General features: G+C 52.4%; 1 protein-coding gene and 1 long non-coding RNA gene across 2 annotated transcripts; one reads left to right on the top strand and one right to left on the bottom strand.

The window, feature by feature from the left end:
- Positions 3-12,656, top strand: RETREG2 (reticulophagy regulator family member 2). Its single transcript, XM_021399114.1, has 9 exons — positions 3-325; positions 950-1,056; positions 5,614-5,644; positions 6,382-6,517; positions 7,883-7,967; positions 8,792-8,929; positions 9,218-9,312; positions 10,209-10,344; positions 11,497-12,656. The coding sequence occupies exons 1-9, from the start codon at positions 111-113 to the stop codon at positions 12,231-12,233; spliced, it is 1,680 nt and encodes a 559-aa protein (XP_021254789.1). The 5' UTR covers positions 3-110; the 3' UTR covers positions 12,234-12,656.
- Positions 1,260-3,039, bottom strand: LOC110399812. Its single transcript, XR_002439421.1, has 2 exons — positions 3,000-3,039; positions 1,260-2,876 (listed from the first exon to the last, which is right to left on the bottom strand). It is a non-coding gene; the product is annotated as an uncharacterized LOC110399812 (long non-coding RNA).

The following is a 12,772-nucleotide window of genomic DNA, read 5'->3' as shown; positions in this document are numbered from 1 at the left end:
AGCGGCCGCCGGTCCCCGTCAGGCGGTGCCGCCCGGCCGGGCCGCTGCAGCGCCGCTACCGCTACCGGCGGCGGCGACAGCGCCACCTCCCGCCCCGCCCGCTCGCAGCCATGGCCACGACCGCCCGCGCCGAGGAGGCGGCGGCGGCGGCGGCCGAGGAGGAGGAGGAAGAAGCGGCGGCCGCGGCGGCGGAGCGGTTGGCGTTGGCGCTGCGGCAGCGGCTGCGGGGCTGGGAGGCGGCGCTGGCGGCGGCGCAGCGGCTGCTGGTGTGGGAGAGGCCGCTGCACAGCCTGGTGACCGCCGCCGCGCTCGGCGGGGCGCTCTGGTGAGCGAGGGGACGTCGCCCGGAGTGGGGAGGGGGGGGCGGTGACGCGCTGAGCTGTGGAGCCGCTGTCCCGTGAGAGGGGATAAAGGCCGCGCCGTGTGGGTCGCTGCGGGGCGGTGCCGATCGCGGCGGGGCCGTCCCCAGGCCCCCCGCTGTGGCACAGCCCCCGGGAGCGCCCTGCGGGGCCGTGCTGCCGCCGCCGATGCCCGTTGGCGCGCGGCAGGGCGGGGGAGCGGCCGCCGGACCGGAGCGAGAGCGGCAGCGCGTTGCCCCGGCGCTGCTTTCTGGGCCGACTCTTCTGAGCCGCGGGGAGGTGCCGCTGGCGTGCAAGTTCTCCACCTGCGGGATGGATCTCGGGGACTCGTACTAGCGCACGGAGCGCCGGCCCCGTCTTACAACTGGAGGAGGAGCTCGGGGCGATGGCAGGCAGCTGTCTGCCCGCGGGCACCGGCGCCATTTGACAGCGTGCCGGGGGCGGGGGGGAGGAGGGGGGTATTCCTGCAGCGCCTCGGCCTGTAGCAGTCGGGTGTATTTGCTCTGCCCTGCGCTGAGCCGTCCCTGCTCATCCAGAGCGGTAGCTTAGCGCCTCGTCCCCTAGCTAACGATTTCTCGTTTGATTTCTAGGTTGTTTTCCTCCACTTCCCTGAGACCCCTCTTTCTCCTCAGCATGTCTCTCCTTGGCATCCTCTTGCTGGAGAGATGGAAGCCCAGGTTCCTGTTTGACTTCCCAGGTATGTGATGGGTAGCGCTGGAGCTAGTGGCACAGTTCCCGTGGTCACAGCTCCGGCTTTGCCAGAGGTTGTGTCAGCCCTGCTCCAACTGTAACCGCAGGCTTTGGCACTGCTGCCTCCTGCCTGCTCGTGTCCAGGTACCAGGAGGTACCCCCGAGCAAGCCTTTGCAGCAAGCAGCATCCTTGAGGACTGACACAATTGGTCCCAGAGCTGAGGAATGCAGTGAGCTAGTTCATGGAGAGAGTGACTAAGGGTGTCCGAGCCAGCTCGGCAGGGAAGCTGGTGAGAGGGATGATGCAGTGTTTATGCCACATTCTTTCTCTCCTTCAGGTCTCACTGTGAAGGATCATTTTAGATCTGAGCTGGTGGAAGGAAACGGGAGCTTGAGCTGTGTTGGTTTCAGTTAAACGTAGCGTAGGCTTATGCCCTAGAAGAGGAAGAGGAGACAAGAGCTCCCTCTCGGTGCAGCGGGTAGCGAGTGTGGAGCTGTGGCAGAAGGGACAGTTCACATACTGTGTTCTGAACAGCAGCTGGGCTGCAGCTAATCAGCAAGCCCCATCACTTGGCCAAGCTCTCCCATTTATTGAAGGGTCTTTGCCAACATCAGACACACAAGCAACAAGGGAAACAGTCTCATAACGATGACAGGATGGAAGGCTGCTGTCTGCTTTGAGTGGCTCCTTCATTGGAATCTATTTTTAAATGACTGCACCTAGACCTACCTTCTGCATTCACTGCTGTGGTTCAAAGGCAGCTTGGGGCCCTCCTGCTCTAAGGAGGGTTTCTGAATGAAAGCCCCTCTATATGTGTGTTTGTAAGGTGCCCTTTATTTGACCTGTAAGGGTACTGACTTAAAGGGTGCTTTCACAGAAGTCCTGATAAGATTAGATATGTTTCAGCTGTAGTCTCAAAACTGTTTGGTTTGTGTGGTTCAGGTAGCTAGGCAGCCAAACTGGACTGGCCAATTTAATTTCCTGCTTATTCACATTGTTTTTTTTAGGGAATGGGTTAAAGCCAACCCAAAACATCTCGCTTGAAACATACCCAGAAACACAAAGGCTTGGTGTCCAATGCAGAATGGTGTTATTGAGGCAGGCGGCGGGGTAGAATCTCTCTAGAAAGTGCCAGGCTTGTAAAAGTTGTGCTGTCATGGAGCTAATGGGAAATCCATACTGAAATCAATTTGCGTGATACAGAACAGTGAGGAATGGGAAAGAAAAACCATGCACAACCTAGGAGTTTGGCTAATCCTGTGTCATCAGTTCTGTACAGAGTCGATGCGCATCCTACTGAGCTCCTCCTCAGTGCTGTTCTTCCTTGCATTCCACTCCCCTCTGGCTCTCTGTTGCTTCCCAGCTGCTGAAAGCCAGGAACAGGGCCACCTTGCTGGTGTATCTGGTTAGGTCCTGATTTTGATATTGTCCCCTGGACCATGTTTCCTCAGCCTCCACAAGGAAGGAGCAGTGTTCTGTGTTCCTCAGGTGGCCTCCTGTTGACTTGGCACTGCTGAATACTTAGGGATTCTTGTGTGGCTCTTGCTTCCTGCTGGAGCAAAGCTGTAGCTTTGTGACTTTCCTCCTCAGCACTTCCTGTAAGCCTTTCCAGGAGCTTTTGGAAGTAGGTCAGTACCACACCTTTACAAATTAGCACATATGTACACAAACCTCAGCTTGCAGCATTTCTCTCTGTCTCAAGTGACTGCTCATAGCATAATTTCTGGAGGAATGATGAAACCTCAGCATACGTTTTGAAGTTACACACTGTGATTAGGGACACACTAATAGCACTGAGATGCACAACCTTTTTAGGTCCTGTAATGCTATAATGGGATGGAAAGTACAGCAATAATAGCAGGCTGGCAAAGTCTTAGGCTGCAACAAATGAGAGCAAGCCCAAATGCAGCAGCCATAGAGGCAGAAACAAAGGAAGAAAATCTGCTTACCTTGGGAAGGCCCCAGATAGGCAGGGATCTCCAGCAAGATACCCTTACTTCCACTGCCAACCCTTAAAGGAGGTCTGGGAAGGAGTGGATCCTGGCTCCACCCCTTCCATTCAATCAAGTGCATTGCATGCAGCTGAGCTCCCCTGGGTTGGCCCTGCCTTCCCACCAGGTGCTCAATCACTGCTTCAAGCCATGAGGTAGGATTTCCACTACAGGCCCTGTCAGATGGGACTGCATATTTTTATCGTGAGCGCAGGGATTTTCTCTGTGTGTAACTGCCACCACGTGGGGTTCCATTTAAGTGTTGTGTAAGGGCTTGGGAAGCACCTCAATTTTCTCCTGAAATAGCTATCGAGTAGCAATGTCTTTTGTGGCATCATTGTTCAGCAGTGTGTTTTGGTCACGGTTCAGTGTAGAAGATCTCTAGCAGTAGCTGCGGTGCAATTGAATGCTGGTATTCCTTGAAAAGGGCCTCTGCTGTCTAGCTGAAGTTTATACACAGATGAAGAATGCCTCTTGGGGAAGTGTTGAAAACCAGTAAGAGCCAAGGAATCCATCAGCAATCATTTGTCAGTACCAGCCTGTAACCTAAACTCTTGTGTGGCTGGCTGCTCTCTCAGAAGAGTCTGCTGTATGTCAAGGGGTTTGTGTTAATCCACCATCAGGTGCGAAATGCTGACAGCAAGATTGCAGCTGGTTATTGATGATGTGAGGCCAGCTGGCTGTTCTTGCTGGCTTAACTGTACTGGGGCTAGGCAGTATTGCAGCACAGGTTGGAGTTAAGCCTTACCTATGGCAGCATGTCCTATCAGCAATACACTCTGGATTTATTGCAGTTGCAGTGTTGTAAGGCTCCAGTGCATTGGGATGGACAGCAGGCAGGCTATGCTACTACAGGAAGCAAGATACTGTTGCTTTAAAGGCAGCCCTTGTTTTGCCAGAGAGCTTAAGTCACGTGGACACTCTGCAGCCTGCTGAAGCGTTCTGCCGCTCCCAGAAGTCTCTGAAGCCTTCAGAAGCAGCTGAGGAGATCTGTTTCGCTCCCTCTGCTGGCATGTTTCTGATGGCTTGGATGAAGGCAGCCAGTCTGAGAGGAGTGGAGCTTCTGTGCCACCCCGCTCACCGTGTTGCTGGTGTGTCTGTCCAGTGGAGTGTGGCAAGCATCCCAGTGCCTTGTTTGGTAGCTGGTACAGCCAGCAATCACAGAGGGGCCGATGCCAAATACTTTTTTTTTTTTTTGGTGCTTCATTGCAGATAAAAACTGATGCTTTGAGAGACAGCTGGATTTCTGTGCGCTGTGATTAAGCAGCTTTAGATGTCTGTGCCCAATAACAAAAACCAACAGCAGCGGTTTTGAAAGAGAAGCGGCTGCCCCCCAGGGGTACAGCTGCCTCCATAACACTCCTTTGGGTACAGCTGCCTCCGTAAGACTCCATTCTCACGCTGAGGCAGCCAGCCTGAGTTCCTGCTGCCCCAGCAGCCGCACCAATTGGCTGTGGGCAGCCCAGGCTGAGAGCAGTTGACTCCTGTTGTCAGGCCCGATTACTGGAAATCTGGGTCACGCTCTCAAAGAACTGCCTCCTCCCCTCTGCGGATGGCCTCCCGCTCCGCTGCACTGGTGTGGTGCCTGCGGTGATAGGAGGAGTCTGACATGCTTGGCCCAGCATCCCCTGCCTTGGGAGAATGGGGACGAGGCTGCTTTCCTTGGGGAAGTCACTGCCACTCTTGGGCCTTGCATCTGGCTGATGACTCCAGGGAGGCTTCAAAACCCTTTTTGCTCAGATTGCATTTTTGAGCTCATTTCTAGCAAGTAGCTTGGCCTTTGAACGTAAACTCTGTTCCATTATTTCAGTCCTGCTTATGGCGTGACGTGTGGGAGACAGCGTCTCACCAATCTTCAGAACCTCTTGGACAGCCTGAACGAAGTTTGTTGTTGGCCAGAGCATAGACCTATGTGACCTCTGCCACTGACGCACTGCGTGAAGTCCCTGTTAGATCATCACTGGGTAGGGTGCAGAGAGGAATGGCAGAAGCTTTGCCTTGTTCTTATCCAGACTTAGCAGTGTAGTTATATCTGTGCCTTGCTGGCACAAAGGGCTGCCGGGAGGCATGAAAGAGCCCTAAAATTAGATAATTGTGCATGAGACTGCTATTTAGTACTTAATTCCATGGGAAAGGGCAGAGACAGCAGCGAGATCTTTGGCATTTGTACACAGCATCCTGCCAGGAGCTGTGGTCTGCTCTCAGGGAGATGCAGCTCAGACCTGCTAGTGCTATGTTGAGTTCCAAGGCGCCAGCTGAAGCTTTGCCCAGCTCAGGGACTGTGCTGGCAGTCCTGTGTGAGTGACAAGGGCTGGGCAGCTGTGATTGTCTTTGGGCTGCTTCCACGTCCCGTGGGGATGGTAATGTCCAGGCAAGTGGGACTTCAGCCTTCACTGAAGCTTGCACAGTACGAACTCCAAGTCAGTGATTCCTGCTTGCTTGAGAGCACAGATAAGTCCCCAGGGTGCATCCCTAGCTGAAGATGATACGTTTCCAGCTGTGCTCTATTTGATTGGTAAAAATGTCAAGTTTTATTTTTCACTTGGCTGATTGTTCTCTGTTCTCTCTGCAGCTCAGCCGTCAGAGGAGGCAGGAGGGGACAGGTAAGCTCAGTAATGTGCTCCCTGGTACAAGAGGAGAGTGGGGATGCCTTCATTTAGTGTGGTGATCTCACCTACCCTCTTTGTTGTTGCCAGTAGACTGCATAGCTCCTGCTGTGAAATCTTGGTAGCAGCGAACTGGCAGCTGTTTATCAGCTCGGGAACCACAGTTTCAGACTCTGGGGAAAGTTAATGTTCTTGGAGCAGCAATAAAGCTCAGGTGCTTCTGATGTTAGGAACTCTCAGGTTTCTTCCCTGGATATGTCCTAGACTATTTTAAGAATCTTCCAGAGAGCAAGAAATCCCTGAGTCTGACTTTTGCAGGCCGTACGTGCTGCCTGTGACAGCGTAGCTGGCGTTCCATGCTTGGCCGTGGTTATAGGTCTGAGCATTGCGCTCTGCTGACCTGGGACTTGGTGCCAGAGAGGGCCACCTAACTGGTTCCACCTCCAGCGCTTCTGTCTGCGTGGCTTTGGGCAAACTGCTTTGCATCTTGGGCCTGTGGCATGAGAATGCTGTGACGTGTTGCTGCTGCTGCTGCTTGGCTCAGCTGTCTCTTGGCTCTCTTCCTGATTAAAAGAAAAAAATGTATACAAATCAAGTGTCTTCCAGAGTTTGGTTGCAGATGCAGTCAGAATTGTCAAGCCTTTGGTAGGGACCTACACGCCCCTGTGCAGCTGTACCCCCAACCCAAGCAGACCGTGTTCAAAGGATGTCTTCTCGCTCTTGTCTGTCTCTAGTGAGGGGGTGACTTCAGGGGCACAGCCTCACCTGCTCAGTGTCCCTGAGCTGTGCCACTGTCTGGCAGAGAGCTGGGTCACCTTCAGGCTGTACCTGCAGGAACTGCTACAGTACAAGAGGCAAAATCCTGCCAAGGTAAGCTGGAGATACCTACTCTACCCTGCAGGAGCTTTAATTTCCATTGCTAATGGCCTTAGGAGATGGAGGAATGTCAAATCAATGTTTTTACAATTGCTATCCCCGCTTAACATTTGCTATTCCTTCCTTTCAGACTCTATGCCCTGGGAAGCTTAATGAATGATTGGCTTGTGGTGTTTGTAAATGGGACCTGAACTTATTGTCCTCTGTGAATAGCTAGCTGTACTTTATTTTATTGCTTAGTGTGCAAAGGAAGCCCTTAGATTGGTAGCAAGAGAAAAAGGGGAGCCTACAGGCTCTGCCCCATTCATAGGCTCTGTTCAACCCTTTAAGGTGGTCCTACCTATTTTGCAGTTTGTAGCTAGCTAAGTCTAAATGCAGCGGTGTTCCCGAGTGCATGGAAACTTGTCAAAAGCCGTGTTCCAGCAGCTGTGACATGTTGTATAGGAAAGGTTTGTAGGCAGGAGTTACCTCAGCACCACAAAGGTAGGACAGACTGGCTACTAGGGTCATATCAGGCCTGCTGGGGTCCAGCGTGCCAAAAGGAGTGGGTTTTTGTCACTGCTGATTACTCTTCTGTTAAAACGCTGTCTCAACAGTAAGCAGTAGGGGACTAGGACCATTGGAAGCAAAACCCTTAGAGGGCCCTAGCTTTTGTAGGGCCCCTGTGTTACAAACAAAGGTCTTCATTGCTGGATGTAGTCAGCTTCTTAACCCACACCCTGGCTTGCAGGGTGCTTGTTCTCACCTTCCCTTATCCCCAGGAGAATTCAGGACAGACCATAAGGGCTGCACCATTGTCCTTCCACTTTCTCCAGAGGAGGAAGCACCTGGCCTGGGGGGAGTGTGGGTGCTGCTATTTTTGCCAGCTGGGTTATTGCAGAGCAGTGGCACGTCATCTGGTGACTCTAGCAGTGTTCAGTCTCTGTTGGGACAGCACAGGCTTTTCTTAAAATACCGAACTTTTCAGAGGAGATGTACTCTAAGCTGGCAGCGTGCAATAGCCCATCCTAGTCTCAAGGAACATCATTTTGTTCAGAAAGAGCTGCCCACTGAAGTTTCAGATCATTTTTGTGAATGAGGTCTTCAGTCGCCTTGATCTTCCTGTGCTTGAACCTCTCATGCTTACAGCTTAACCCAACCAACTGGAGTTGTGACCATCTGAATGTCCTCAGTGCAAAGCTGAGCAAGAAAATAAACACTTATACTGCTTTTGGCAGGGGTAGGAGGGGGTGGGGGGAGGCACTTGTGTACTGAACTTTGTAAGGAGCATCCCTCTCTGTTCTAACTGGGTTGCCTGCGCTGGTTGCATAAATGTATCTCTGCCTCTTGTCACTTCTGTTTGTTCCTCTCTTCCTTCAGTTCTGCATGAGCGTCTGTTCAGGCTGCCTGATTCTGGCTGTAGTTGGACACTATGTTCCAGGCATAATGATCTCCTACATCATTTGTGAGTATAAGCAGCTCTCTTGTGACTTAAGCTGAAACATGACATAACCTTGCTGTTGATACGCCAGTAGAAGCATGTGTGGTTTTGGTGTTTTTGTGTTTTGGGGGTTTTGTTTTGTTTCCCCCTCCCTCCCCCCCAGGGATCTCTGCTAGGTGATAAATCAATACAAGCAGGGTGCTCTGGGAACTCTTGCTTTGAGTGTGTGCATGCAGTACAACTGCAAAGTCAGGAGAGGGAGCCATCACTAAAATATTGCTTTCCTCTGCTACACCTGAGGCTGTGTCAGTGAGGTCTCCAAGAAGCAGAGAGATTCTCAGTTCCTACAGGGGGCAAGTCCATTTGAGAGAGTTAAAGAAAGTGCATGTTTAGCAAATGAGGCTTTTTAACTGCATCTTGAGTCCCTGCTAGTTCTGAAGATGGTTCAGGTGCTTTGCTGCTAGCATGTCTCTATGCTGCTACCTTTCTAGAAGTTTCAGGGTTTTTTTGTTTGTTTGTTTACATTCAGTTATATAAATGATCCATTTCAGGGCCTTTGCTGCATGCTGGCACTGGGACACAGTGGCTGAAGTGGAGGGCTTCTGTTTATTTTAACGTAGTCCTGTACCGAAACATGAATGTGGACAGACATTGGTTTGGAAAACCTGACTAATTCAGCAGCTTTGAAATGAGTAAGAATAACCAAGGGTGAGGATTTTAAGCAGTCAAATGGAAAGCAAATTCAGTTCAGTTGCACTTCCCTTGACACAGAGTTGCTGGTGCCACGTGAAGGGCTGGATTGTGCCTGTTCTTCCTCTTACACTCTTTTCACCCTGTGTTCATTGCAGTGCTCAGCATTCTTCTCTGGCCACTGGTGGTCTACCACGAGCTGATCCAGAGGATGTACACGCGATTAGAGCCTGTTCTGATGAAACTGGACTACAGTATGAAGGCAGAGACACTGCACCACAAGCATGAGAAGAAGAGTAAGCACTCACCTTCCTCCTGACACCAGGGTGGAACCTTAGCAAAGGCACAAGGGGAAAGTGTGTCTGAAAACAGTACGTAGCTGGGACAGAGCAGGGAGAAACTTGAGGGTTTCTGGGCTTGTCCTGGGAATAGCAAACAAGAGCAACAGATTGTAGTTGTCTCTGGAAACTCATACGTTCTGGGAAACCCATGTGGTTTTACAGGGTAAAAGTGTTGGATGAGTGATGCATAAGAGAGTGAAATTCCTACAGTCTCAAGTAAACTTTTTTTTTTTAAACTCATAGAGCGACAAGTGAAGAGTGAGCCTGCAGCAGGTGATGAGCCAACGGCAGAGACGGAGAGTGAGAGCGAGGCAGAGCTGTCAGGCTTCTCCCCAGTGGTAAGAGCACAGCAAACCTCTGCAGGAGCCAGTCCTTCCTCTCTGTGGCATCTTGAGAACCAAGGGTGGTTGGAGTACAGCCACAGCGGTAAACAGCACACCAACAAGTCACTGCAGAATCCCAGTGGAGAAGGGTTTCGTGAAGGCTGTTGTCTCCTGTCTGGTTATTGAGAATTCAGCATCACAGAGCTGGTGAGGCAGGATGGAGGGAGCCAAGCTCCAGCCACCAGCTGACCCACAGAATTGCTTTGATGCTTATGCTGTGCGCTCAGAGGATACAAAAGTCTCCTGAGCTTTCCTGGTACAAAGCGCAGAAGGCTCCCATTCTGCTCATAACTAGGAAAGGAAGATGAGCAGTGCTAGTGTCTCTTACATTGAGCCCCTGCCCTTGGTCAGACTCTTCTGTGCATGCGCCACAGAAATGGTGTGTCTGCTTTTATAGGAGCTCAGAGCATGGGGCTTGGCTCATGGAGCGAGGTGGAAAGCTTTAACTTCCAAAGCAATGCAGATACTTGGGCTACTGTTATATGTAGAAGGCTTCTTTGTGAAGAGTGTGAAAACAAGAGGGAAGTGGTGCTTTGCTCCTTGATGTTCCCAGAAGAAGGAGGATTAGAGGCTTGTGAGACTCCTGCAGGCTGATCTCATCTTCTACTGGCTCTTTCAGGTTCTTCCCTGAGAGCAGGCAAAGCTTCCAGCAGTGAATTACTGCAGGAAACGCAGTGAGCTGAGACTGTCCTTCAGTGGCAGTGCAGTAAGCACATCCCTCTTGCTTTCATACTGTCCCTCCACACTCCCTCCAGCAAAGGACTTCTGCTGGGAAGCTCTGGCTTGTGTGGAGGTGTTTCACTGGTAGTCAGACATACAGGAACTTGTTGCTCTGCTTTCATCCTGCGCAGGTGGATGTGAAGAAAACTGCCCTGGCACTGTCAATCACAGATTCTGAGCTCTCTGATGAAGAGGCTTCCATCCTGGAGAGTGGGGGCTTTTCTGTCTCAAGGGCTACCACCCCACAGCTGACAGATGTTTCTGAAGGTACATGATGGGACATTATGTACCTCCCTTCCCCAGAGTGTTTTGACCCAGAGCAACTGCTCTTCTGACTGGGATGACACAGAGAGAACCCAGCTATTTGCAGGACAAAGAACATTAAAAGAAGGAATCAGTAATGGCAGCACAGCATGCCCTGGCTTTATGGGTGGTACAGAGTTGGTCAGGACTGGAGATAGGCTTCTGACAACTGCCACAAGGCAGTGCTTCCCTGTCACTCGAGAAAGGGAGGAAGGCCATCCATGAAGTCTCTACAAAATGGCAGAGGACACAAGAGTAGAGAAGACCCACAGAAATAATGGTGTGATGTGGTCATACACCACACTATGATGCTGGTAGGAACAGGTCAGACAGCTCACCCTGCCAGGCTCATGTAATGTTGCAGTGCTATAATGTGATGGAAAGTACAGCAATAATAGTGAGGTAGCACCATCCTAGGCTACAGCAAATGAGAACGAGCCCCAGTGCAGCAACCATAGAGACAAAAACAAAAAGAAGAAAATATCCTTACCTTGGAAAGACCTCAGGTAGGCATATATCTCCAGCAAGATATCCTTACCTCCACTGCTAGCCCTTAAATGAGGTCTGGGAAGGGGTGGATCCTGGCTCCACCCCTTGCGGGCACTCAGGTGAGGTGCATTGCATGCAGCTGAGCTCCCCTGGGCTGGCCCTGCCTTCCCACCAGGTGCTCAATCACTGCTTCAAGCCATGACTCAGCATTTCCACTGCAACTCACAAGCTCAGTTAGTGGTGAGGAATGTAAAGATAAGCACTCTGATGTGTTGCTTGAGCATCTGGGGAGGAACAGGTAGAGGGGGAGTGCTATGAGCACGATTTCCCTGAGCCCGTGGGTTTTAGGGGAGTGCTTCGGATGCAAAGAGTGAGAGCAAGGTTGGTTTTCTTAGAGTACAGAGTGCATAGAGCAGGATAGGAAAGGGAACACTCTAGGTGAGCAGTGCTACTCGGAGGAGGGAGTAACTGCAGACGCCTTCCTGCTGTGCTCCCATTGCTGGGAGAAGGCCCAGAAGGGAGCCCTGTTGTGTCAGCTGGGAGAAAGCGGATGGGAGATGGCAGCGCTCTGGGTCGAGGCAAGGTGACCCGTGCCTTAATGCTGATGTTAATGCTGGTGCCTTCCAGACCTGGATCAGCAGAGCCTGCACAGTGAGCCAGAGGAGTCATTTTCCAAGGACCTGGCAGAGTTTCCCTCCGTGGAAGAATATCATTCCAGAGATCTGGGACCACAGAGCGATGAAGACGCGTTTGGTGTGCCCCTGGGTCCTGAGCTTGCCCACGCTGCCCGTGAGCTGGACTCAGCAGAGAAGGAGGCTGCGGACTCCGACCTCTCCATCCTTCGCCTAGCGTCTCCTCTCCATTTTGTAAATACGCACTTCAACGGGAGTGGGCAGGTGGCGGGAGGCAGCGCAGAGCCAGAGACTGTCCCTGTGCCGGGCCTGGGCCTCTGCATTGACACGCTGAGCGAGGAGATCGTCACCACTGCCATTACCACCGCGGTGCAGAACACCCTCTCTGCCCTGCTGCGGTCCTCGGAGGCCAGCGAGGGACCCTCCCTCTCCGAGTTCCTCCCCACTGAGCCCGAAGAGAAACTGAGCTTCCAAGCGCAGCTGTCAGGGACCGAAGTGGTGGAGGCAGAGACAGCAGCTTCACCGGAGGACGAGGAGGAAGCCGATGACTTTGAGCTACTGGATCAGAGGGAGCTGGAGCAAATGGATGTAGAGCTGGGCCTCGGAGAGGAGCAGGAAGGGCAGGAGTCTCCTGCCGCCCCGGCTCCAGCTTCCCCCTCTCCCGCGCTCGCTGAGCTGCCAAAGCGAGGAGACGAGGAGGAGGCGGCGATGACGGCAGCATCTATGTCCTAGGTCTTCTTTGTGCACCCCCTCGATCTCCATCGTCACTGGAAAGAAGGAAGAACTCACGTGGCGAACGTGCAGCGGGTTTCAGATGTTTGTGCGGAGCGGGATGGAAACGCGTCAGTGTTCATGTGCTGTGTTTGAAATAACAAACCCTTTCCATCCTTCTAGAGCCCGGCCTCTGCCGCCCTGCCGCTGGGGGGGAGCCGGCTCCTGGAAGCCTTATGCCACAATCGGAACACCAACCCCTGCAAATGCTTCCTAGTAACGGTGCAGTATTTTGGTCTGTCTTCTGTTTGTCTTTCGTTTTGCACGCAGAGTACCGAGCTAGCTGTAGCTGCTGCTAATACCCAGATCCCCGGTAGGACACATATGCAATCTTATTTTATTGGGTTTTTAAATGGCTAAAAGTGTAAATAATTTTAACTTTCATCGGTTTCGTTTGGGGCGGAGGGAGGGGGAGGGGAGCGCAGTCAGACACAGCTCTCGGGGGCTGGGGGTCTGCAGAGGGGAGGGAGGGAGGGAGGGAGAGAGGGCGGGTGGGTGGC

Source organism: Numida meleagris, chromosome 5 (assembly GCF_002078875.1).
Source record: "Numida meleagris isolate 19003 breed g44 Domestic line chromosome 5, NumMel1.0, whole genome shotgun sequence".
Taxonomy (NCBI): Eukaryota; Metazoa; Chordata; class Aves; order Galliformes; family Numididae; genus Numida; species Numida meleagris.
This window is presented reverse-complemented; position numbering and strand designations above follow the sequence as displayed.